This window comes from Parasteatoda tepidariorum, chromosome 3, assembly GCF_043381705.1.
Source record: "Parasteatoda tepidariorum isolate YZ-2023 chromosome 3, CAS_Ptep_4.0, whole genome shotgun sequence".
Classification (NCBI taxonomy): domain Eukaryota; kingdom Metazoa; phylum Arthropoda; class Arachnida; order Araneae; family Theridiidae; genus Parasteatoda; species Parasteatoda tepidariorum.
This window is the reverse complement of record NC_092206.1, coordinates 1,640,995-1,666,536: the sequence shown is the minus strand read 5'-3', so window position 1 is coordinate 1,666,536 and position 25,542 is coordinate 1,640,995. Positions and strand designations below refer to the sequence as shown.

The 25,542-nt window shown below is 31.4% G+C and overlaps 1 protein-coding gene across 1 annotated transcript; it reads right to left on the bottom strand.

The window, feature by feature from the left end:
* On the bottom strand, positions 1–19,958 carry LOC107456640 (rho-related BTB domain-containing protein 1; the record flags this gene model as incomplete). Its single annotated transcript, XM_043056341.2, is given in 9 exon segments — positions 1–718; positions 6,447–6,589; positions 8,876–9,121; positions 11,322–11,440; positions 12,136–12,256; positions 15,866–15,959; positions 16,049–16,104; positions 18,286–18,501; positions 19,751–19,958. Coding segments are annotated over 9 exon segments (1,417 nt in total), but the record flags the coding sequence as incomplete, so codon positions are not given.
* Between the last annotated feature and the right edge of the window lie 5,584 nt (positions 19,959–25,542).

Here is a 25,542-nt window from a genome sequence, read left to right as displayed (position 1 = left end):
TTCATGGAGGAAGTAGAATAATTTTTATTGTTTGAAAGTTTCTTTTTATAACCTCTGACATTTGGACAAAAGAGCTTTTCAAAAACAACAAACAAATAAAAATACAGAAAGTTTTATTTAAGAATGATGACTGATAAGAAATATTTTAAAAAATTCCTTTTTCTTAATGCTGTAGACAAAGATTTTGAATTTTCTCAACTTAAAAAAAATCTTTTTTCTTAATTCTATAGACAGAGATGCATGCTTTCAATTAAAAAAAAAAAACTTTTCATTTTGGAAATCTATTTTCTTAATGCTGTACACAGAGATGTCTAATGTTCTCAACTTAAAAACCTCTTTTCTTAATGCTGTAGACAGAGATTTCAAACGTTTTCAATTTAAAAATCTTTTTTTTTTAATGCTGTAGACAGAGATATCTAAGGATCTCAACAAAAAACTGTGCGTTTATTTGAAAGATAAAAACCTATTCGAGAAATAATATTTCTCCAGTTTGAGCACAAAGGTTTAAATTAATCTGCTTTTTCTTGCCAAATATTCAATAAAGGAAGGTCTAGGAACAGGCTCAGCTGCAATTTTGGGTGGATTATTCCTTTTAAATGAATTGAAGTACTTGATGATCCTTTTCTTTGCTGATAACCAAAATGCGAATCCAGAAGTATTGTGATTTGCATTATAAACTCGCATACTTGCATCATAATATTCTCTTTCAGCCAGATACCTAAAAAATAATAAACTCAATAAAAATGGAGTAAACTCATAACCTCAACTTGCTTAAAACAATTATCCTCTATACATGAAGTCCCCCACAACCTTCTATTTATAATTTCAAAATCCTTTTAAAAAATGAAATAAAAAAAGTATGCTAATTATGCGTAAAAAATTTTCTGCTATTGAACTTTAACAAATCACTAGCAAAGAAGGCGGAACCGAAAACATGAAAAGCTGCTTGATTGCTGCTGAACAGCAATTCTTATATACTATTAAACTTCTTGTAATATGTATAATTGGATATAAAAATAATTAAAAAAAGGAGAAGATGGCATAAGTGTCCACGGTTAAGTTTTTACCCAGGATATGTTTTTAAAAAAAATTACAGATTTTTTTTAACAAGCTAATATAACTTTATTGGGAACAAAAACAAACACAAAAACATAAATACAAAGAATATATATTCGTCGTCAAGAGGAAAATCCTGTTAAGGCGACAAAGAAAATTAATACAATAAATTAAAAATAGAAATTTAGAAAAGAAAAAAAAAAGAAAATATTACAATCAAAAATTCTTTTGCTCATCATAAGACATCATATATTGTTGAGCACTGTAATAATAGAAAAAAATACATGAAACTGTATAAAAGAATAACAAACATAACATAAGAAATTCATTTGGATGGACACAAGACTGGTATAAAAAAATCAAATGCTTCCTTTAAAGTAAAAAATAGAGATCTAAATCGTCAATGTTCATCACAAATTGAAATAAAGCAAGCTTAAAAGAAGAATATATTTGGATGTTTTGCAACTGAAATGGTAATTTATTATATAATTTAGGTGTTAAGTAAAAAAACTGTTTTCGTGAAATTTCTTTTGAAAAGTGGGGAATCTCATATATTTCAGTTGGTCTCCTTGAAGACACATTAGTTTTTAATTTGCATATTAATTTATTGTTGTGTAAATAAAGTAAAATACGAAAAAATACATTATGGCGAAATGGTAATAGGTTAATTCTTGTATATATATTGGTAGTAGTTATACTTCAATTATTTATATTTAGAGAATTAATAATCTTGAAGCATTTATTCTGAACTGAGATTAAAGGAAGTAAATTAGTTTTATATTCATCGCCATATATTATTGCACCATAATTAATTAAAGAATAAAACCAGGAGTAATAGAGTGCTTTCACAAAATTAAAATGAATTTTATTCTTAAGATGATAAAATTTAACTCAAACAAAACGCAATTTTTTAACTTAAATTGTAAATATGTGTTTGCCATTTCAAATTAGAATCGATATATAGTCCTAAATATTTGATATTATTTACAGATTGTAGAATATAGCATTGACAATTTTCATTAGTACTTTTGCAGGAGAGAGAGTGAAATTTTAAATTTAAGTTAAATTCTGATTTTCTTAAACTGAAATAAATATATTTAGTTTTATTTAGATTTAAATTTAAGTCATTTATTGTAAACCATTTTGAAATTATGCGTAAATCAGATTCAATTTGAAAAATTAGTTGATTTAAATCAGTGCAAGAATACAAAATTACGGAATCATCAGCATACGTTATTATCTTACCAAAAAGTTTGAGTTGACAAAAGTCATTGATGAATATAATAAACAATAAGGGTCCTAGAATAGATCCTTGAGGAACACCACGGTTTGAAAAAATATAATTACTAAAATTACTTCGGATTTTAACTCTATGTTCTCTGTTTGAAAGATATGAAACAAACCAATTTAACATAATTCCTCTGAAACCAGCAAATTCTAATTTTTTAATTAAAAGATTGTGATTGACATTATCGAAAGCTTTTGATATATCAAGAAATATAGCTACTGTTGTCTTATTTTCGGCAATACTATTATGAATAAATTTTGAAAATTCCAAAAGAGCTTTTTCTGTACTTTTGCCTTTAATAAATCCATGTTGATTAACAGAGAAAAAATTTGTATGTTTTAAATAATTGTACATTTTATCAGCTAGAGCTTTTTCAATGATTTTGGAAAAAACAGGTAATATTGAAATTGGTCTATAGTTTGATAGGCAATTTTTATCGCCGGTTTTAAAAATAGGAGTTATGGTTGCTCTTTTTAAAGAAGTTGGAAATATGGATGACTTGATTGAGGTATTGATGAAATTAGTTATAAAATTTATATTATTGAGAGCAAATAGTTTAATTAATTTTACATTAATACCGTCATAGTCAAAGGAGTTTTTATTAGAAAGAGAATTTATTAAGTGAAGTACTTCACAATCATTCAATTCTAGGAAAACAAACGAGGTTAAACTTGGTGAAATATATATTTGCAAACTGTTTAAATTTGGGTTTGAGGTACTGTAGGCATTTGCAAATGATTTATTGAATTGATCAGAAGATTCATAGTCGTTTAAAATATCAGGTAAAGTAAGTGATTTGCTCTGATTACCAATAATACCATTTACAAGATCCCATTTTTGTTTATTTGAATCACAATTTAAAAATTTGAATTTGAAATATTCTGATTTTGCTGTTTTAATTAAGTTCTTAAGCTCAGAAACTATAGTGTTATATGCTGTTTTGTAAATAATATCCCATGGATATTTTCTAGTTTTTTTGAATAGTTTTTCCTTTCTTCGAATTAAAATCAAGATATTATTAGTCATCCAGTTATTTTTGGCTTTTTTGTTTGATTTATGCTTATATTTAAAATTATTTTTTAAATTATTGAGTTTGAAAACAAAACTTCGATATTGTTGATCAAGAGAATCTTGAGGATTGTAATTAAATTTGTAATTTGACAGATAATTATTGAGCTTATTATAGTTGATTGAAATTTTATTTTCAGCTTCCTTAATTTTATTTACCTCATCGTAATGAACACTGCAAAAGGTTGGATAGTGATCGCTTATGTCATTTATGAATATTCCGGATTTGATTGAAAATTTATTTGTTTTTACGAAGACATGATCAATGCAAGTTGATGAGGAATTTACTCTAGTTGGTTTGTCTATGTAATTTTGAAATCCAAATTGGCATAATAAATTAATATATTCATGAGTAATAAAATCATCACTTAGAATATCAATATTTATATCACCCATCAGTATTATATTAGGATATTTAAGCTTAGAGATTATTACTTTAAGTTCAGTATTAAAAAAATCAACAGTAAAATCATGAGATCTATATAAAGATAGAAATAATAAATCTAAAGATTTGCAATAAAGTAATATAGATTCTGCGGAAACAAAATGTATAGCTAACTCTGAAATATCAAGACATTTTTTAATAAAAACACAAACACCTCCAGAGCGATTATTATTTCTGCAATTAAAGAATGAATTATAACCATCTATTGAGTAAAAATTAGTTTCATTTTGGTAAATCCAAATTTCCGACATAATTATGACACTTATATTTTCAATCATGCTAGAAATATGTGAAATAAAATTATCAAAGTTGGCTCTTAAACTTCTAATATTTATATGTAAAATATTAATGTTTAACTTACAGGTTGAGGTAATAAAAAACTTTAAATCGTCCAAATTTTCAATTTTTAGGCAGTCCGGCACAGATAAAAATGTTTCTTCAGTTGGATGGAGTATTAAGGTCTTGAGATGATTTCACACGTATTATTTTGGACGATTCATCTTTTCTCAGGAATATTTTACCATCACGAACCCAACAAAACTTGAATCCCTTTTCAGATTTAGCCTTACGTGAAAGATAAAATAGATGCTTCAGTTCGGGAGTCAAATGTTCATTGAAGTAAACAGGCATTTCAGTGAATCTGGAGTTGACTTCGCAGGTTGAAAGTTTACGATTTCTCAGTTTCTTTAAGAGCTCATCACGTACAGATTTGGATTTAACTTGAACGATGATGGGTTTAGGTTTATCTTTATTAAAGCTGGGGACTCTGTGAGCGGTGATCAGATTTTCGGATATATTAGTATTCGCAACATTATCAATCTGGGATATTGCTTGTTGTATGTCTTCATTTTCGCATTCGGGAGAGTTATTTATTTCAAAGTTGGATCTTCGGGAATATTGCTTGAGTTCAATAACTGCTTCTATTAGTTCATTCATTTCCTTCTTTATTTCTGCGTTTTCTCTAGTTAGCTGTTCATTCTTTGCTTGTAAAGTTTTGTTTGCATTTTGTAGCTCTGTGATAGAATTTTTCAACTCTTGAATTATTTCACTACTGAATTTAATTGAACGGGTTAAATCATTGAATCTGTTAGTTATTAACTCTTTTAGGTCTTTATTTTGCTGTAATATATCCTCGAGAATGTCTGGGCTAGTTGCACTTTTTATTTTCGTTGGGTTTTCCTGTGTTTTTGAACATTGTACGCAGGTCCACTCTTGTTTTTTATCAACAGTAAGTCTTCTAAAATCTCTTTCAGTGAAACCACCACAATGAAAATGAAAAACAGAATTGCATTCACCTTTGCATGTAAATCCATCCGAGTCTTCCAGAATTGGTTCTGTACATGCTTTGCACAAAATTTTTGACGAAGACATTGTTTGAAGCAATATTTATGTATAGAAAGTTTGCTTACTAAAACGTTAGATTGATATTTTCAAATTTTTAATAATTATAAGTGAAATTAGATTTAAAACAATGGGTGAAATCAAAATATTCAAGGAGCGAGAAAAAACGTGCGCAACAGAGGCTATCAGCTGTTGCCTTTTTCCATTTTTTTTTAAAAAAAAATATCGGATAAAAAAAATGCTGATCTTTTTGCTATTTTTTTACACTTTTTTTACTTTTTAATTCCATAAAATATTAAAGCATAAACTTGTTTTCCAATATGTTCACGGCTAATTGAATATAACCGTTCTTAGCAAATAACTGACATCCTTTCATCATTCAGGTTAATAGGAAAAGTCGCTAGTATTTTTTAATTAGTATGTTACTTGCAAGCCTTATTTCTGTAAGCCCACATAGTATTAAACTAATTTGAAAATATATCATTCATTGTTCAATTAGCCTGATTTATTTTAGGATGTTTGAAACAAGCTCAGAATAGTGAAGACTTATTCATGTAAATAACTTATTAAAGGCTTAAGTCAATAAGCCTAAGCAAATCCAGAGTGATTGAGTAGTACTTCGTACATTTCCGAATTAGAATAAAGGCATGAAGTCTTATTGCAATAAGCCTAAAAATATTAGGCAGTACTGGAAATTCTTCAAATTAACCTGATGCATAACAAAGAGTCGGATTTTTCAATAAACCATTGATGTTTAAATGTACAATATCTACTCATTTTTACGGGTAGAAAACTCGATTATCTTACAACTGAAACTCTTACATGCCATGAGTTTTCATAATATGAAGTTGGTTTTATAATATCATCTTTATTCATCTATTAATTCACCAATCACGTTGTGTGACTGATAATGGATTAACAGCACACACTGTTCTGAGAATTTTTAACTGAAATTCGTAATCTTTATTCATTTATTAATCAGTCAAGCACGTTCTGTAACGAATAATGAATTAGCAGCACACATGGTACTATGAACTTTTATACTGAAATACTTCATGTTTATTCATCGATTAACAACCAAGCAGGCTCTGAGACTGGTAGTGGATTAACAGCATACAGTGTTGCAGAACTTTAAAGTTATTTGCGTTTATATTTAGAAGAAGTTGCGTTTTCTGCTTGTTAAATACTGTATACTTTGCTTTTTTTAGACTCCAGACTATAGCATAAGAAGACCAATTTTATACTTACTGCTGAGGAGGCCATCTGTTCTTTTGCAAATACATTTGATAATCATAATCAAGTCTTTGCAAAAGCGCATGTAGTTCAATATTCTTGTAGTTTATGATGATGTAATACTGACACCATTCAAAGAGTTGGTCTGCATTATGAAGCTAAATAAAAAAAATTTAAAATCAAATTTCTAATTTTTATAATATTTATTTGGGATTAGAGTCAAGGTTTTGCATTGTTTTCACTTCCTTTCCTTCTAATATGACATTTAGAGCGTTTTGTAATTGCCTCCCTCTATGCATGTCTTTAGAGTCCTTGTCAAAAACGGAAGTCAAAATTTTTTTGGTTTAAAATTAGTAGTTAAGTGAGAAAGAGCAGAAAAGTTTCTAAAATCGAATGAATCACTAATGCAAAAAAACGGGATAAAAATATCAAAACCAGTTTGATTGCTAGAAAAAATTTAAAGTGTTTCAGTTTTTTCCAGCAGTGAAAGAGGGCCTGATTCTTTATTACTTATTCAGATTTTGATAAAGTTTTGGAGATTAATTTGTGATCTCCAATGCGTGTACTTTTTGTCTTCAATTTTTACAAAGATTCTAAAAGTATTTGTATAAAGGGTGGTATTTTAAGAACTTACTGTATATATTTGATTTAAAAGAGATAATCATTATATCATGCTTTTACAAGTCATATAATTTTAACAGAATGAGTCACAGTGGCTCAGGGGACTGAGAGATCGCCTTCCGATGAGGTGACCCTGATTCGAATCCCATCGGTGACTGTCTGATACAAATTGTGCTCCCGGCTTACACCGACCACAGTGCTGCAGTAGTAGATGTTTCATGGATTAGAATTTCCTTGACATCGGGCTGACCATGAGAGGTTTTCTTCTATATGCTACGCAAATGCGGTATAGTTGCCTCAAATAGTCCTCAACGAAAGCTAGTTTGCTCCAATGCTTATACAGAAGTTTGTGTCTTCTGGGTTGGATTTAAAATTATAAGGCTACGAAGTAGAAGATTGATAATAGTAAGCTCAGAATGTGGTCGGCTGTTTAAAGACGGTCATAAAATAAAATATAAAACAACAGGTTGAAAGAGAGCCATGTTGGCTCTGAGTATAGAGCTCTTGCCTCTCAATTAGGTGACCCAGGTTCATATCCCAGCGATGCCTAGACAATTGAAATTCTGTTTCGGCCTCGTACTGACCACAGTATTGACGTAAAATATCCTCTTGGTTGACGGATTATGGGTCATAATCCCCTTGCCATCGGAATAACGGTGTTATGTTTTCGTAGTTTTCCTGCCCATGTAACGCGAATGCGGGTAATTCTTTAAAAAGTTCATCATGGAGGGTAGTTTGTTTTAAATATTTGATCAAGGAATTTCTCTGTCTTCTGGGTTGGGTTAAAAATTACAAAACTACGGAGCTGAACATTGATAGTCATAACCCAAAAATGGGTTGGTTGTTCAACGACGGTTATTAAAAAAAATTAGTTGAGAAGAAGAAAAGTGATACTTTAATGATTTTGAGAAAGACAGCTTTAACACACTTTAAAGTTGTTAAAATTTTTAATTATTATTTTTAAAAATCGCCCAATTTCAAGGCTTACAGCAGACATCATGATATATATTTGCTGTTAAACCTAGAAAATGTGTGGTTTTCAAATGTCATTTAACACAATCAGCTGCGAGCCATTTCAATTTTTTAAAACTTTTTGCGTACTGCTTCATGGTTAAAATTGAAAAGTGATTCTACTAAAAGCTAATTTAACACATTAATTAGTTTTAAATAGACATATTTTACTTACATTTAAATTCAATCATTTTAATAAATTATTATTATTTTAAATTATACAAACTTACAGTTTCAGGTATTACAAAGTAAATAAACTTTTTAACTGAAAGTTAAAACAATTTTTAAACTATCTTTCAAATTCTTATAACGTTTAACCAATTGAAATGCTGAATTCCTCAAAGGAAAATAATGATAACCCTCATTTTTAAATGTTCAAGAAATCATTTTCTAGGAGCGTTTTTGGTGCAAAAAAAATAATTTTCATATAGGCAGTAAGATATTTGTGTGTGTTGAGGTGCTCTTTAGTGTATACATCAATTGCTGGTAAAATACCTATCGGGAACCAATATTAAGGATCAGTTTGATGAAAAAGTTACTTTCGGAAAAAATGTGTCTTATCACTATACTACACAAAGCTCTACTATTTTATTCCTTATGTGAATTTGATAGAAGCGAATTCCTTCGTAATATATCTTAGACCAATGGCATGAGCAGGAAATGTATTTTTAGTCCAAACATTATTATTTATTGTTCTGCATTTCCATGAAAGCAGCATTTATATTTTTAGCAACTATTAAAGATTTTTAGTTTCTTTTTAAGATCTTTTATTACTCATTTACTACCCTAGATTGTACTAAATATATTCTTACTTGGCATACTTCCAAGAACTGAAAGACATATTCAATAATGTCACCATCCTTTGCATTCATCAATTTGAGTTCCTTAATGATATGTTTTTCTACCAGTGATATAAGATGAGGCAGGCACAGCCTATTTGCCAGTTCGATAACTGCAGCACCATTTTGAACTGTGAGGCTTTTATCATCAATCTTATCCGTGTATAGATATTGCAAACATATGTCAAATGTGGACTTAGTAGCTCCTGGAAATGGAATCTAATAGGAAATACAATTTATTATTAAGGGATGAAATACACTCTATAACAAAAAAATCGACGCACCAAGAAGCAATCATCCGATTGCTTTGAAATTTCGTATGCATGAATCTTTTGAACAGATATGGCTGGAATGATGCCGACTGGGGACGTATTAGCGACGAATCCCACTTCCAATTGTGTCCTGACGATCATCGAAGGCGTGTTTGGAGACGCACAGGGCAGAGGGGAGATCCTGCCTTCACTATTGCCCGCCACACTGGCCCTCAACAAGGCATTATGGTCTGGGGTACTTTCCTTTGAACGCTGAATCCCTTTGGTCGTCATTAAAGGTACACTTACTGCACAGCGGTACGTCGACGACATCCTAAGACCTGTTTTGCTACCGTTCCTTTTGCAGCGCCCCGAGGTTGGTTTTTCAGCAGGACAATGCCAGACCACATACGGCACGTGTTGCTATGAACTGTCTGCAAGCTTGTCAAACTCTTCCTTGGCCTGCCAGATCACCAGATCTCTCTCCCATCGAGCATGTCTGGGATATGATGGGAAGGCGATTGCATCTGGCACGGAATGTTGATGACCTCGTTCGACAATTGGATCGAATTTGGCAGGAAATACCGCAAGAGACCATCCGGGAGCTTTATCGGTCTATGCCACGCCGTGTGGCAGCTTGTATCCTGGCTAGAGGCGGATCAACATCGTATTGAATTTATTACTGTAACTCTGAAATAAATTATTCAATTGTTCTGAAATTTCAATCATTTACTATTCTGTACATTGTCTTCCTATCCACCATTTTTCGTATCAATCGGACAACTCCTTCTTGGTGCGTCGATTTTTTTGTTATAGAGTGTATATTGCAATTGAAAATGTAGACAATATTGGTTAAGCCTAATTTCACTCACGCATTGACTTCAATATTAAATACTGGTTATAGGAAATTGGAATTTTTCTTATTGCTTTAAAAAGTATACGGTGCTGGTTTATGTATGAAATATTATATCAATTGTAAATGTCGCATGTGCACGCTATTCTTGACCACCATTACCGTTTTATATGAATCCCAGAAAGCACGTAACCTTACGGCAACCTTGTGTCAATATTTTCTTTTTATTGCCATGAAAATGTTTGTACTAAAAACCTTTATTTAATAAAGCAAAAATATTGCAGTTTAAAATCTTTCATCCTAAAAGGATTAAAAATTATTTTTAACGCTTTTTTTAAAAAGTATTGTCACTTAGGGAAAATGGTCACTTAGAGGCGTAATGACGTTTAACCTGACGTCACACTAGCGATAGGATCAAATTGCATTGTTCATTAAAATTCAAAGACAAGGTGGATTCTAGCTGAGCATACAAGACTTTGCGAAAAGAAACCTTATAATTACCTAGATTTAAGATTATTTTCTCCTTGAGACTAGATTTATTAAAGGTTTTTTTCACTCTTGAAAACCTTAAGTCAATCTCGATTTAAAGTTTTTAAATAGAAGGTTGTTTTCCAAGGTTTTGGATTAGAGTAATGTGCGTAGAATAGATCAGATTGTAACAGATCTCGTTTTAAGGTTAGAAGGTTTGCACGTGAACCATATAACAAACCTTCTTAGGTTTACAGTACAAGGTTTTTGATGAGTTAAAATAAACCTTATTTTGCTATCTAGGATGGGACTGAATTCCGTTGATAGGATGATAGGGTAAACGATCATTTTACATGAACGTAACTGAGGCTCGTTGACAGGGCTTTCAATTTTATTCTTCGAAACGTGGGTTTGTTGGTATAAATGAAACTTCGAAAAATTCCAAAGAAAAAGTCTAGCAGTGGGAAATTGCTGAGTGGCTAACTCAGGTTACCCAAACAGTAAATTACAAGGGCAAGAAAGGGCACAACAAAGCTCAAAATCTCAACAAAGAAATCGCTCTTTCATCTAGCGTTCAACTTTTAATGATCCTAAACTAACACCTGTCACATTTTTGGCAACATTGTAAAGCACAAATGGCGAAAATTTCAATTAGGAGTTCAATATAACTTGAATATTTCGAAAATTTATTTGAATTTTATTTGAAACACTCTATGAGCTAATTACAGTCTAGATTTGTTGCTTTTCTTTTTTGCTCACTTAGAAATTAGGTAAGTATTATGTACGGAGAGCGAAGTTAGTAAAAACAAATTAATATGGTTAAATGATAATACTTGGTGAAAATTACTTTTTCAGTTGAACTTTCCTTGAAATCACCTCCAAACATTGCAGTCATAACGTCACAGCGCGCCATTAAAACTGATCGATGAGCATAGCATTCACCATCATCGACAATGAAAATAACGTCTGTAAATAAAATAAAATAAAATAATTATTCATCTAACCACACGATAAAATATTCTCTTCAAATCATGCAACGAAAAGCAAATTATAGTTATCGTGACTAATTAGAAATAACACTTAATTCCACATCTATTTGAATAGCATGCTTTCAAAATTTAGAAAATGCTTACAAAATCTAATTTAAATGAAATTGGGGGATTTGCTACGATATTTGAATAAGTTTGAGCCCCCTATATGAATGTGAACTAATTTTAACTAAATACTGCAGAAATTCATTTATTTCTGTACCATTATTTCTTTGTTTATAGCTGCTAAGCCACTTAGTGGATTTAAGCAGTTCGTGCACAAAATTCTGCAAGACTTTCGCAATTATGGACATCTATTGAGTCTGCATTGCTGAATATCCTTGCAAGAGACTACTTATTGAGTCCATGCCACTTCGAGTTGATGCATTTCGTAGGTTCGACACGATATTAAGATGACTTTTGACACATCAACGTATATTCTATTGGAATATATGACGACAATAAAGCTTAAAAGTAGTTGACTGGTATAAGTTAAGTTATTGATTCATTATTATTTTAACAATTTTAACAAACCTTGGAGTATGATCTGGGTATTGATATGGATTAAAATTAGTTATTTAAAACTGGAGCTAATAAGAGCTAAAACTATAGCTTGATGAGCTGAAACTGTACCTGTATAGAGGTGTTCTACTAAGCATATTTGCTTTAGGCTTTCCTTGAAATGATACTGATAACTTTCTTGAATGTTGTTCTTGAGTTTGCCTTCATGCTCTTCAATGTCATAGATTAGATCCTGAATAAATAGAATGTTGATTTAGAGAGCGGCCATCACAAGTGATTAATATTTTTATTTTATTATTAATTGGTAAGAAAGTGTAGTGCTAAAAGTAGATCATTAGTAAAAAGATTTTCACTCATAAAATAACATAAAACAGAAGTCAAACATTCAAAATCTCTGAAAAATGGAAAAAATAAAGACGCTTAAACGACAGAACTAATTGTTTTTACAGGGGTTTAGTCTCTATAGTAAGGGTCTTCAACCTCTTTCACCAAAGGGCGACAGCAATAGATTCTAAAAATTTCACGGGTCACACATCTTCTATATGATATAATTCAGTTATAGAGATTTATAAACAAGAGGATAATTAAGTGCAGGTAACGTATTTTTTAATCTCTATGGTGCTCATGTTTTGTTAAAATCTGGAATGAAATTAAAGTAGAGTCAATAAATTTTTTGCAGTTTCGTTATTTTCTTTATTATTGCATTTATTCTCTATGGTAAAGGTCTTCAACCTTTTTCGCCAGAGAGCCACAGCAATAGATTCTAAGAATCTCGTGGGTCACACATCTTCTGTATAATATAATTATAGTTATAGAGATTTATAAGTAGGAGGATAATTAAGCGCAGGTTACTAATTTTTTCATCTCTATGGCACTCGAGTTTTGTTGAAATTTGGAATGAAATTAAAGTAGAATCAATATATTTTATGTAGTTTTGTTATTTCCTTTATTATTCCCGATCATGTGAAATAGCTATTGTTGTAATTTTATCCTCCAAAATATGTCAAGACTTGCTTTCGATATTGTGTTCTTTGATCAATGGTTTGTTGGTGATATCTCACCCAATAAATAGATCTATGTCAGTCATGAATTTTACACTGCATCTCTTATCTTTTACTTTTTTCTTTTAACTGTCGTTGATCAGCCAACATAATTTTTGGGCTTACGAATACTAATGTTCAACTACGTAGCCTTGTAATTTTGAATCTAACCCAGAAGACAAGGGAACTCATGTATCAAGTATTAGGAGAAATTTGCCTTCGTGGAGGACTTTTTGATGGTTCTAACTCGCATTTGTGTTACATGGAGAGGAAGACCACAGCCTCCAACTGTTAGCCTGACGGCAAAGGGTTCTAACCCATGATCCATCTACCACTGAGGATATTTCCCGTCAGCACTGTGGTCGGTGCAAGCCGGATGCGGAATTCATATCGACCAGCCTATGCCGGGATTCAAACCTGGTTCACCTCTCTAGAAGGCAAACGCTCTATCCCATGAACCATGATGGTTCTTACACTGCAGCTGAAATAAATATCATTTTCATATCAAACAGCTAATTTAAAAGATATGATAGGCTTATAGAACATCAAATAGCTACGCATTGAAAACTAACATTTTATTCTAACAAAGACTGACAGAATGAAAAGTTAATTCAAGAAAAATAGAAGGAGATAGAATTGTGCGATTTGCTACGTTCTGTTTAGGAAACTAAATAAATTTCTTTATTCTCAAAACCTGATATTAAAAGTAATTAATTCGTTAACAAATTTCTCTGATAAGTGAAAAATATAATCGAATCATGACTTCAAAATAACCATCATTTTCAACAAGGTGGTGCAGTTTAAGGACAAGATAAATCAAGTCTAAGGAATGGTCTGATTTACGAGCAGAAAACATCGTTTTGTTGCATTTCACCCTTTGTTAAAAGATTAAAATTTATAGCACCTTTTTTCGGCGAATTTAGTAATTAACTTTTAAATTTTGTCTGAATAAATAAACTNATATATTTGATGTAGTTTTGTTATTTTCTTTATTATTGCAAACTGAATGCGTAATTTAACATAGTGTGTATTTAACTGTAGCAACGATATCACTCGATCATGTGAAATAGCTATTATTGTAATTTTATCCTCCAAAATATGTCAAGACTTGCTTTCGATATTGTGTTCTTTGATCAATGGTTTGTTGGTGATATCTCACCCAATAAATAGATCTATGTTAGTCATGAATTTTACGCTGCATCTTTTATCTTTTACTTTTTTTCTTTTAACTGTCGTTTATCAGCCAACTTAATTTTTGGGTTTACGACTACTAATGTTCAGCTACGTAACCTTGTAATTTTGAATCTAACCCAGAAGACAAGGGAACTCATAGATCAAGTATTAGGAGAAATTTGCCTTCGTGGAGGACTTTTTGATGGAGCTAACTCGCATTTGTGTTACATGGAGAGGAATACCACGAGAGCCTCCAACTGTTAACCTGATGGCAAGAGGTTCTAACCCATGATCCATCTACCACTGAGGGTATTTCACATCAGCACTGTGGTCGGTGCAAACCGGATGCGGAATTCATATCAACCAGCCAATGCCGGGATTCAAACCTGGGTCACCTCTCTAGAAGGCAAACGTTCTATCCCATGAACCATGACGGTTCTTACACTGCAGCTGAAATAAATGTCATTTTCATATCAAACAGCTAATTTAAAAGATATGGTAGGCTTGTAGAACAGCAAATAGCTACGCATTGAAGACTAACATTTTATTCTAACAAAGACTGACAGTATGAAAAGTTAATTCAAGAAAAATAGAAGGGGATAGAATTGTGCGATTTGCTACGTTCTGTTTAGGAAACTAAATAAATTTCTTCATTCTCAAAACCTGATATTAAAAGTACTTAATTCGTTAACAAATTTCTCTGATAAGTGAAAAATATAATCGAATCATGTCTTCAAAATAACCATCATTTTCAACAACGTGGTGCAGTTTAAGGACAAGAGAAATCAAAAGTCTAAGGAATGGTCTGATTTACGAGCAGAAAACATCGTTTTGTTGCATTTCACCCTTTGTTAAAAGATTAAAATTTATAGCACCTTTTCTCGGCGAATTTAGTAATTAACTTTTAAATTTTGTCTGAATAAATAAACTGGTTTCTGAAGTTGTGCTCTCGTTTTCTAACGTATTATAAATTTCAATCTCCAGTCTTAATTTAATTGATTTTTCAAATTGAACCTTAAACATAATTTTTTAAGTTCAAAATTTTAAGTTTTGGATCTTTTATTTTTAGAGCAATTTGTACCATAATAGAAATTTTAAAAAAATAGTGCGTGGAGTCCCTCCGCGTGGAAGAAGTGAAACTTCGTAATGTGGAAATGAAAATAGGAAGGGGTAGAAATTGATTTTTAGTGAAATCATGTTGTTTCTTTAAGACAAACTTTATTAACATTGCTTACAATTCACAATTGATCGCATCTTTTAATTATCATTTTCGAGTGGAGAAATATCCAAATCTATAACATTTACAATGGGATTATGATAACTAAAGTAAGATACGAAATGTTTGAGTTCTATTTTTTCAATATTTCTTGCAAAAACTGCATCAATGGTAGTTCCCCCTTTGGTTGTTGAATCATTTCTACCATTTATCACTTCCAATCCAAATTTGTCTTTAAGGAAGGTTAATAATGTTTCAGCTTCAGGTAACGAGAAATTCACATTAAAATCTCCTGCAAGGATCACAGGCCGTTCGTGCCATGGTAGCGTTAAGCGTTTAACGCAACCTTGTTGTAAGTCGCATTAGAAGTTTCACTTCAAAAAAATACAGTTGAATGTAAAAAGTTAACTACCTCTAAGATATCAATCTGAGTTAAAGTTGCAGCCTCTTTGATATCACCCAGGGCTACATCAGGTAGAGCATCTAATTCTCCACAGTATACAAATCTGGAAAGTTTAAAAATTCATTTCAATTTGAATTGATGTTTCCGCAATAAAAAAGTTTTAAAAAGCTAGAAAACGGTTTAAATAGATACCTGAGATAGATTTGAAAAGATTGAAGTGTCACAAACTGAAGATCTTCTAAGTTTACCTGTCAGAAAAAAATATGCATATAAAATAAGACCCGATATTTAAAAAAACTCTAATACAAACTACATTGCAAAACCGTTTAAACGAAATGATTCTAACTAATCTTCAAAAAATTTATAAAAAATCAGCTGCCAATTCTTTTTAATGCATTAGTTTTAAGGTTTTGGATTCGGATGTAAGTGTGTGCTTTGGAAGTTGGAATAAAAATGTAAAATGGTTTTAAAGAGCACTCCGATTTGTTCAATTTTGAATTTTCCTATGTAAAATTACATTCTTTAAAATGATAAAAAGAAGCTGTATACCTGACATTTGAAAGTTTTTTCGACTGCTATAAAAGAAAATAATAAAAAAATAATAAATGTTTTTCAAAAGTTATTTTTTTCATAGAATTATCTTTTGATAGGCAAATTTTATGATTATGCCCAAAAATGTTTCAATTCGCTGAAAAAGTTCACGAGATATTGCTAAATGCGCAAAAAATAAAATTAACAGTAAGGGTCCAAGTTTTGGATCGGTCTCACGACCAAAATATTGGGACCATATTACCCAGATTGCGACTATATTTTGGGAGACGAAAATCCGAATCCGTCGAAAAAAGGGAATAATAATTTACGCTGTTGAGAAAATAACGTCTTTGTGTTTTATTTCGTAGTTTAAAATATATTCTGCATTAATTAATTAGCATATTTGAAGTTAACCGTTCGAAATATTTAGATTGAGTCATAGAACTTGAAGATCCGATCACTAGATCAAAAGTTAATCACAGCCTTTTTTTTGTGCACTGTGCCTGAGAAAATATTTTTGCTTTGTTATATTTAGAAATATTTTTGTTTTGGTATCTGTGCAAAAATGATTGTCAAGTTTTGGTAACTCTGGAGCAGCCGCATGCAAAAAACTAAAAAAGAAAAGAAAAGAAAGAAATAAAAAAAAATCGAATAGGGCAAAGATAAAACTATTAGTAACCCCCGGGTAAGGAAATATATAATTTTATTTAATTTATTACTTGTTTAACAGTTTTATTTGGCTCCTTGTTCATTTATTTCGCGCAAACTAGTATTGATACAGAAATATCTCTTCATTTTTAATTTACAATTGGTCTGCCTGCCTTTAAACTATAAAAATTACTTTAACAATTTTGTATCATAACGCTCAATTCACTGTGTTTCCGACAAAAATGACAATAATCATTTTGCTTTATTCGTTTGATTGTGAACTGCAAAACATTTCGGCTCACATTACGATAAAAAGTACCGGCAATCAAGTCGCCGATACTTTTTACCGTGAAATCGATTTTTAACGGAACATTTTATGGAACAAAAAATAATATATTCCGTAATTCTTACAATAATAATCAGCGTGAAATCACTGAACCACTCGAATTAAATAAATATTACTGCAGAAACTATGGTTTTATATTTTACAGTAAAAATGGATTTTAAGGATAAAGTGGATTTTACGAATGATGTATCCAAAGTGCTGGTACTTTATACCGTAATTTGATTCGGAATTTTTTACAGTGTTTACCCAAACTACACATTTCGTGATGCTGCATCTTGGAATAAAAAACTTATTTTTTTCGCTGCACACTCCTTGTTAACACATTAACCGTTTGAGTGCGGCAAAGAGCTATCGCGCTTCGCTTGTTATGGGTCAGAAATGCGGAGAAGCGCGCTTGTTTTGTACCGAAAATGCGGAGACGCTGCTACTGATTAGCATAAATTTCGTAATTAACATAACAATTAGTGTTTATAAACATAATAATTAGTGTTAATTATAAGCATTTCTATTGTTCTCCAAAAAAAATTACTACACATTTCATTCCGCACTATTAGCATATACGTATATAAGAAAACTCTTCAGCACTCAAACGGTTAAGGGCAACCGTTTTCATGAACTTTCTTTAAGAAGGTCATGGCTCAATTATTTCATTCTTGATAGTTGTCTTGGAAAACATTATTTTATCACCATATTTATTAAATACATAAATATTTTTATTTTGTTCCAAGAATAGGCCATTGTGATATTTATAAAACTAAATTGGTGGATTACAGTATAAAACACCGAATTAGTGTAAACATAAACTGCCTTTCTTTCATGCGGTGCTTTTTAATTTAAAACGAAATATTGTATTTTCGCAACAGTTGTCTTAAATGGGTGAAACAAGTGAGCATGTGTTACGCACCTTTAGACAATCAATTTCAGATGAAATAAATATATCCTTGAAAAATGATGATGCAGCGGCCAAAATGATCTTATGTGTCCGAAATACCGCTCCTGCAGCTTCTAAGTTAACATCTGAAGCAAATCCTTTGTCCAGCAAAGAACCCATTTCGATTTTGTAAGAAGACGCCAAAGCTTTAACCTCTGGTTCTTTAGGCATTGGAGGAAGGTAAGGCATCTAGTAAATGTAAAATAAATATGTATTTTATTAAGTTCAATAAGAGACGAATTTTCTTTTATTGTAGCAAGAGAGGACACAACCCAGAATTTCAATATCAAATTCAATATCAATTCAATTCAAATATCTAGTTTATATATTTTGCTTTTTCTTAAAGCTCAAATACAAAAATCAAGAAAATAAAATTTTAATACTTATGAAAATTAAAAAATCTATGATACATTATAGAAAATGCATATTCTCAGTAAAGCAGAATCAAACGGATCAATCAAACGGATCAACGGATCAATCAAACGGATTTTCAAATCAAACGGATATTTTCAGAGTTATCGATTAGAAGGTTATCAAAATTATTATTATTTTTGTTGTTAAAAAAAATACGATGGAAATTTGTAGATTAGTATGTGCTGCATGTTACATAAATCTGCATAACTTTTCTAAATATTCGAACTTGACAAAATAATTTTAGCATATAATTTAATTCGAAAAATGCAAAATAAGATTTAAAAAAAACTTTCAGAAAAGATCAAAAGGAAGAAAAACAAAGAAAACAATTTCAGAAAAATAAAAAAAAAGATGAAAAAACTCCGAAAATGCAAAAAAAAAAAAATAATAATAAATAAATAAATAAAATAAAATAAAAAAGCTTTTAGAAAATTCGTTTAATTCAATTAGAATTTTTTTCGTGAACAAGAAATAGAAATCTTCAAGAAAAGTAAAAAGAAAGAAATTTTATAATATGCAGGAGGAAAAAAAAGAGAGAAGCTTTAAGAAAATGAAAAAAAAAGTGTTTTTCAAAAAATTCAAAAAATAAGAAAAAAAAATCTGAAGCTACAAAATAAATTAAAAGAGCTTTCGGAAAATCATTTTAATTCGATTAGTTTTCATCTGCATAAAAAAATTTTTTTTATGCAATCGAGGAAGGGAAAAAAAAATCTTCAAGCAAAGCAGAAAAAAAAATCATACTATGCAAAAGGAAAAAGAGAAAGAGTTTTCAAAAAACTAAAAGAAAAGGAGAAAGAGAGAGAGTTTTCAAAAAACTAAAAGAAAAGGAAAAAGAGAGTTTTCAAAAAACTAAAAGAAAAGGAAAAAGAGAAGGAGTTTTCAAAAAACTAAAAGAAAAGGGAAGAAAGCTTTATGAGAATGAAAAAAAATCCGAAATTGGAAAATTCAAATTTTTGATTTTCTTTCTTCAAAAATTCAAGGTGTTGTCTCGAATTTTTCAGCAAAGGGTATGGAGTATCCTTACCTGAGGAGCAGGCAGCATGACATTTTTCAGATTCTTCGCCCAGAATCTTTTCAGCCGACGAGCTCTGAGGGCCTGCCTCATAGCATTTTCAAATACATTATCAATACCATAGTGTGTATACACACTAACCTCGTAGTAAACGGCACCAAGTTCAGCTGCCAAATTACGTCCTTGCTCTCGAGTTATAAGTTCAGCTTCTTCAACAAGTCTGAAATAATTCAAAAGCTGTATTAAATAAAAATATATTTTTATAAAAACAATTTTTATTTTGGAAATTATGTGAAGTGCTTGGTTTTAAAACCAGTTTTTCTACTTTAATAAAACTAATTTTTTTAAGCACCTTAAGAGCCCATTGTTTATTCTTTGCTTTCTTGAGAATAAAATCAAGTTATATCCTAATTTAAAATATTTCAATAACTTCAATTATATTTTATTTAATCTAAATTTCTATGACTTTTAAAAAAAATTTAAAATCAAAATACCGTTTTCGGTGAATATTCTTCTTTTTTTTCCCAATAAACTTTCATTATTATCATTCGAAGTCATAACCGATGTTATAAAATTTAAAAACAGTTATTAAGGCAAAATTACTAGAAGAAACTCAATTCAACAAGTTTTAGTAAAAATATGCTCCTTTATTATTTTCCTAAAAAATTACACGTAGAACCAATTTTTATTAAAATTAAAAAAAAAAAAAGCATAAATGCAAAATAACTTTAAAAACGCTAAGAAAACGTTTTTTCAAACATTCATTATTTTTTGAGGAAATAAAAGAAGTGGGTTTCTTGCACTAAAAATAAAAATATATTAGACATTAATCTTTGAAATATTTCATGTTATTAAAGTGCTAACTGCAATTCACAGTTGCCACGCACAGGGCCGGATTAAGAACCTAAGAGGCCCTAAGCGCTTAAAAATTTTTGATGTTCCTTAAATGTAATTAAAAACATCAATACGAATATAAAATCTTTTTCTTAAATAAGTAAATTGAAGAAAAAAATAATAAATTTATATCACCGTCAAATTTAAAGCTTCTTGCCGAGAATCTGATGGAAATCAAAATTTTTAAATTAATTCTTTGAAGGGTTATTACTTGTGTTGGTCATTATTAGCAAAAGATAATTTAGAAGCGACGCAGTGATTTCGAATCGTTACATAAAAAATTGTACAACAAACGCTGCTTGAGAATCTGGACATTTGCATTGAAGTTGCCATTAGAGTATTGTTCTTTTGCCAAATGTTACGAAGTATAAAGTAAGCAAGTTCAATTTTCTTTTTTTTTCTTTCTGATCTCCTTCTTTAAATTGTTCAACCTGTATTCCTTTATTGTTTAATTAGAATTACATACATTTGCAGGCATATTTGCTCAATTATAAACCTTTGTCAAGTAGAAGAAGAGATAGAACAATTTAGAGAAGGGCATAACAAAGAATACATCCAGGGTTACGGTGGAATTCGAACTCGCCACCGCTACGCTTTGCACAACGTTTCATTGGAGATAACGCTCGGCAAGGGAGGCGCCAACCTGCATTCCATTTTATAGAAGTAGCAAGAGGGTGTACGCTCGTTGCTTTAATCCTACCATCAAAACTAATTTTACAAGAAACAATAAACTTCTTAAAGTCATTCTTAATAATTTAGATTTATTGCTATACTAAGAAGTTAATGAAATCTTACAAATCTTACTTAAATTAAAATATTCGATGTGATTCTTTATTCTTCAAAGCAAATATATACTTAGAATAACTGTCCCACAGCGGACTGATCGTTAAGACCCGGTTCCCTGCAGATCACGGAAGTCAAGCATCACCGGCTGCGGTCAGTGTGCGGGTGGGTGACCACTTGGATCAGTCTGCGTAAGGACAAATGGGTGTGCGGTATTGGTCCTCGTTAAATTGTTCTACCGTAAAGTGCTAGACTTCACGTGTAGGTCGGCGGGCTACCGAAGCAGGGGTATCACCCCTCTGTAAAGGATCAAAATAGTGAAGGCATGTCTTCGGATCATCCTCGGGGATGTTTCTCAGACCGTCGCCAATAGCCCACTGCGCAGCTCTAGTGCGTCGTAAATGAACTACAACAGCAGCAACAAAATTATGATCATTAATTTAGATTTTTGGAAGAATTCCGTATTTTTGCTATCTCGATTTGTTTTTCTGTTTTCAACAAACACTTGATGATAGATTGCGATTTGATACCATGAAACTTCTAAATATAAAAAGACGCTGATCGGGAGAAAAGGTAATTGATAATTTTTAGAATTTGAGGACTTTTTTTCCTCAAAGTTTTTCAGCAATAAGGCTATAAGGTTAGTAATATTGGTTAGGCAACTTAACATTTGTCAGCTGTCCATTATTATTTATACCGACGAAAATCGATTTTCGGATTATGCTGATAATCCTTCTGACCTGTTTTAGGCAGAACCTTTATAGTTAATTTAGTCCTTGTAAGTACACTATTTTCGTTTTTTAGCGATCCCGCAGTTTACTGATCGCAAAGACATGGCTACCAGTAGAACACCTAAGTCAAGCATCACTGACTGCGGTCATTTAGAGGGTGGGTGACCACATTGATAAGCCGGGGGTGTGCAGTACTGGTCCTTGTTAAATTGTTCTATCGTGAAGTGCTCGAATTCACGAGCAGGTCGTCGGGCTACCAATGCAGGGAAGCCATCCCCTCTGCAGAGCATAAAAATTGCGAGGCATGTCTTCGGTTTATTCTCAAGGATGTTTCCCAGAACGTCGCCAATAGCCCATCGTGCAGCTCTAGTGTCGACGTAAATAAAATACTTACCTACCGTTTTTGAGTGTTGACATGATTTAGCAAGTCAGGGGTGCAAATCTACCAACGATTTCAGTTTGTCACCCAACAGCAAAGTCACTAAATTCTATGGCTAATAAAATAGTTATTCTAAAAAAAATTTCTGCCTTGAATATATAAAAAATTCCAGCGAATATTTTAATATAAGTAAGATTTGAAGCATTTCATTAACTTCTTAATACAGCAATACTAATGATGTCTTAGCATCTGGGCATTTTCCTTTTTTATGATACGAAGACAAATCAGACGCATTCGTAAACTACACTTTTTTGGTGCTTAGCTCACAGTTGTCGAATTGATCTTGAGCACTAATTGATCTTGAGCCTTAGTTCCTGCTTCATCACGGCGGAGAAGGTCGCAGGATCGAGCCCCGAAGTTTCAACCGAATTCCAACACTTACAAATATGCAAGTAACCGAGTGATCCGCATAAAAACTTTATTTTGAAATATAAAAAATTACACCGCAGTGTCATGTTGTGTTTCTATGTCTTATAATTAAACAGTCATGTACTACTTATAAATATTCATTGTACTTATTGGGTGAATTTGGATTATAAACGTGTGATCATCTTTATTGTAGTTTGGTGTTTCAGCTTCCAGACTTTTTCAGTCCCAGAATTTTCTGCGGTTAAACTTTAATGCGATACGACTTTTCATTATATAAATTTAAGTTATTAAGAATGACTTTAGGCAGTTTATTAATTCTTGTAAAATTACTTTTCATGGTAGGATTAAAGTAGTAACGAGAGTACATCTTCTTGCTACTTCTATAAATTGGAATACAGGTTGAACAATTTAAATAAGTAGATCAGAATAGAAAAGAAAATTGAACTTGCTCTCTCTATACTTCGGATCAATTGGCAAAAGAACAATACTTTGATGGCAACTTCAATGCAAATATCCAAATTCTTAAGCAACGTTTGTTGTAAAATTTTTTATGTTACGATTCGAATTCTGAACGACTGCATAGCTTCTGAATTAGTCCCGCAGTGGACTGATCGATAAGACACGGTTCCCAGCAGATCACCGAAGTCAAGCATCACTGGCTGCGGTCAGTGTGCGGGTGGGTGACCACTTGGATCAGTCTGCATAGGGACCGAGGGTGTGCGGTATTGGTCCTCGTTAAACTGTGCTACCGTAAAGTGCTCGACTTCGCGCGCAGGTCGTCGGGCTACCGAAGCGGGGGTGCCATCCCCTCCGCAGAGGAACAAAATTGTGATGGCATGTCTTCGGATCATCCTCCGGGGTGTTCCCCAGACCGTCGCCAATAGCCCATTGTGCAGCTCTAGTGCGACGTAAATTAACAACAACAACAGCTTCTGAATTACCTTTTGCTAATAATGACCAACACAAGTAATATAACTGTGACCATGGGATGAAAATCTATTTAAGCTCTTCAGCCACCTCGTAGCGTGCTCTAGTTCAAAAGTTTAGTTAACTGAGTATTGTCATCTCAATACGCTCTTACGAATTAACCTTCTAAATTATAGGAATTTTAGCTACAGCAGCTTCAGCTATATTTGGTAAGTTTTATCTTTGTAGCTTTATAGAATTTTTAGTAGTGTAGAATAAAATTTGGATTGTTTTAAAATTTTCTTTCATTAAAAAATTAATATTTTTGAATTTTTAAGGATAATCGGTTCCCTACTGTATTTATAACATTCTCTTTTAATTTTTAGTTAATGTTTTTGAAACAAAAAGTTATTAATTATTTGTGTTGTTCAGTTGCAAAACATGATAGTTTGTAACATTTAGAACCCAAAATTATTTGGTATAAGAGGCATTAAAATAGTGTGATCTAAAACACAATATAAAGTGTTATTGAGACATCCATTTTTTTTATTTTAGATTTGGTCGCTAAAAAACTTAATAATTTGTTAAATTTAATGTAGATGCTGGGTTTTTAAGATTGCAAAAAGATAAAAATGTTTAGTTTGACTAAATTGTATTGAACACATGTTAAAATCATTGTTTAAGTTAACTAAATTACGTCTGGTGTTGTGTTGAAATAATATTCCAACATATTTGTTTTCACTTAAAAGATATTTTATTTTTTATCAATCAATAACATGCCTCTGTCTATAAATTGAATAAAACCTCGTTCGTTTTCTGCTATGAGTTTAATTAATTGAACCGTGTACTTCTTACGAAAATTCATCACCAATTGTAATCCACACTTTAGATTTTTGGTCAATAATTGTGATTCAGATTCAAAATTTAATCCGCCAAGGTAGAACCCCAGACAAGAACACACTAAGCCATTTCCATCCATCTTGTTGATAACATTGACCATTGATAATATTATGTACCACCAACTTTGTTAATTTTTAAATGTTGAAGAGCTATTTTCCCATTTATGTTCAGGGTATCTGCTACATTTTAGATTTTCAAATCCAGGACTTTCCATGAATAATTCCTAGAATTTTTCATTACTTACCGAAATTACTATTGTCTCCAAAAACACAATAATAAAGTTAAAAAAGCATTATAATAACATTAATTTAAAGGATAGGTATAACTAAAACTGTTATACTCTGCATCTTCATATTTATTGATTTTAAACTTAAAAAACAGAGTTAAGAAAGAGTTGAAGCAGTAAAATAGCTGGGGGAAAAATACAAAAGCAAATAACTACACTCAGATATACGTAATTATTTTAACCTGATTAATTTAATGCAATACGACTTAAACAACAAAAATATTTTGCATTCATTTATTCGCTAAAAATATTAAGAGTTATTTTATAAAAGTTCCTTTTGGCGAACATATGGCCTTGTTTTATTATGTTACTTGTTATATTCGCCGGTAAAAGTATTCTGAAACTCACTTTCCTCTATTTCTTCAACGTTTGTCAGCACCCCCTAGAAGAAAGAAGACCGCAGTACAAATCTTTTAGCAGTTCGACGAAACGTACATAAACTGCTCAGTGGATGAAAAATAAGAAAGATGTCATTACGTTTCGACTACTAAAAGTT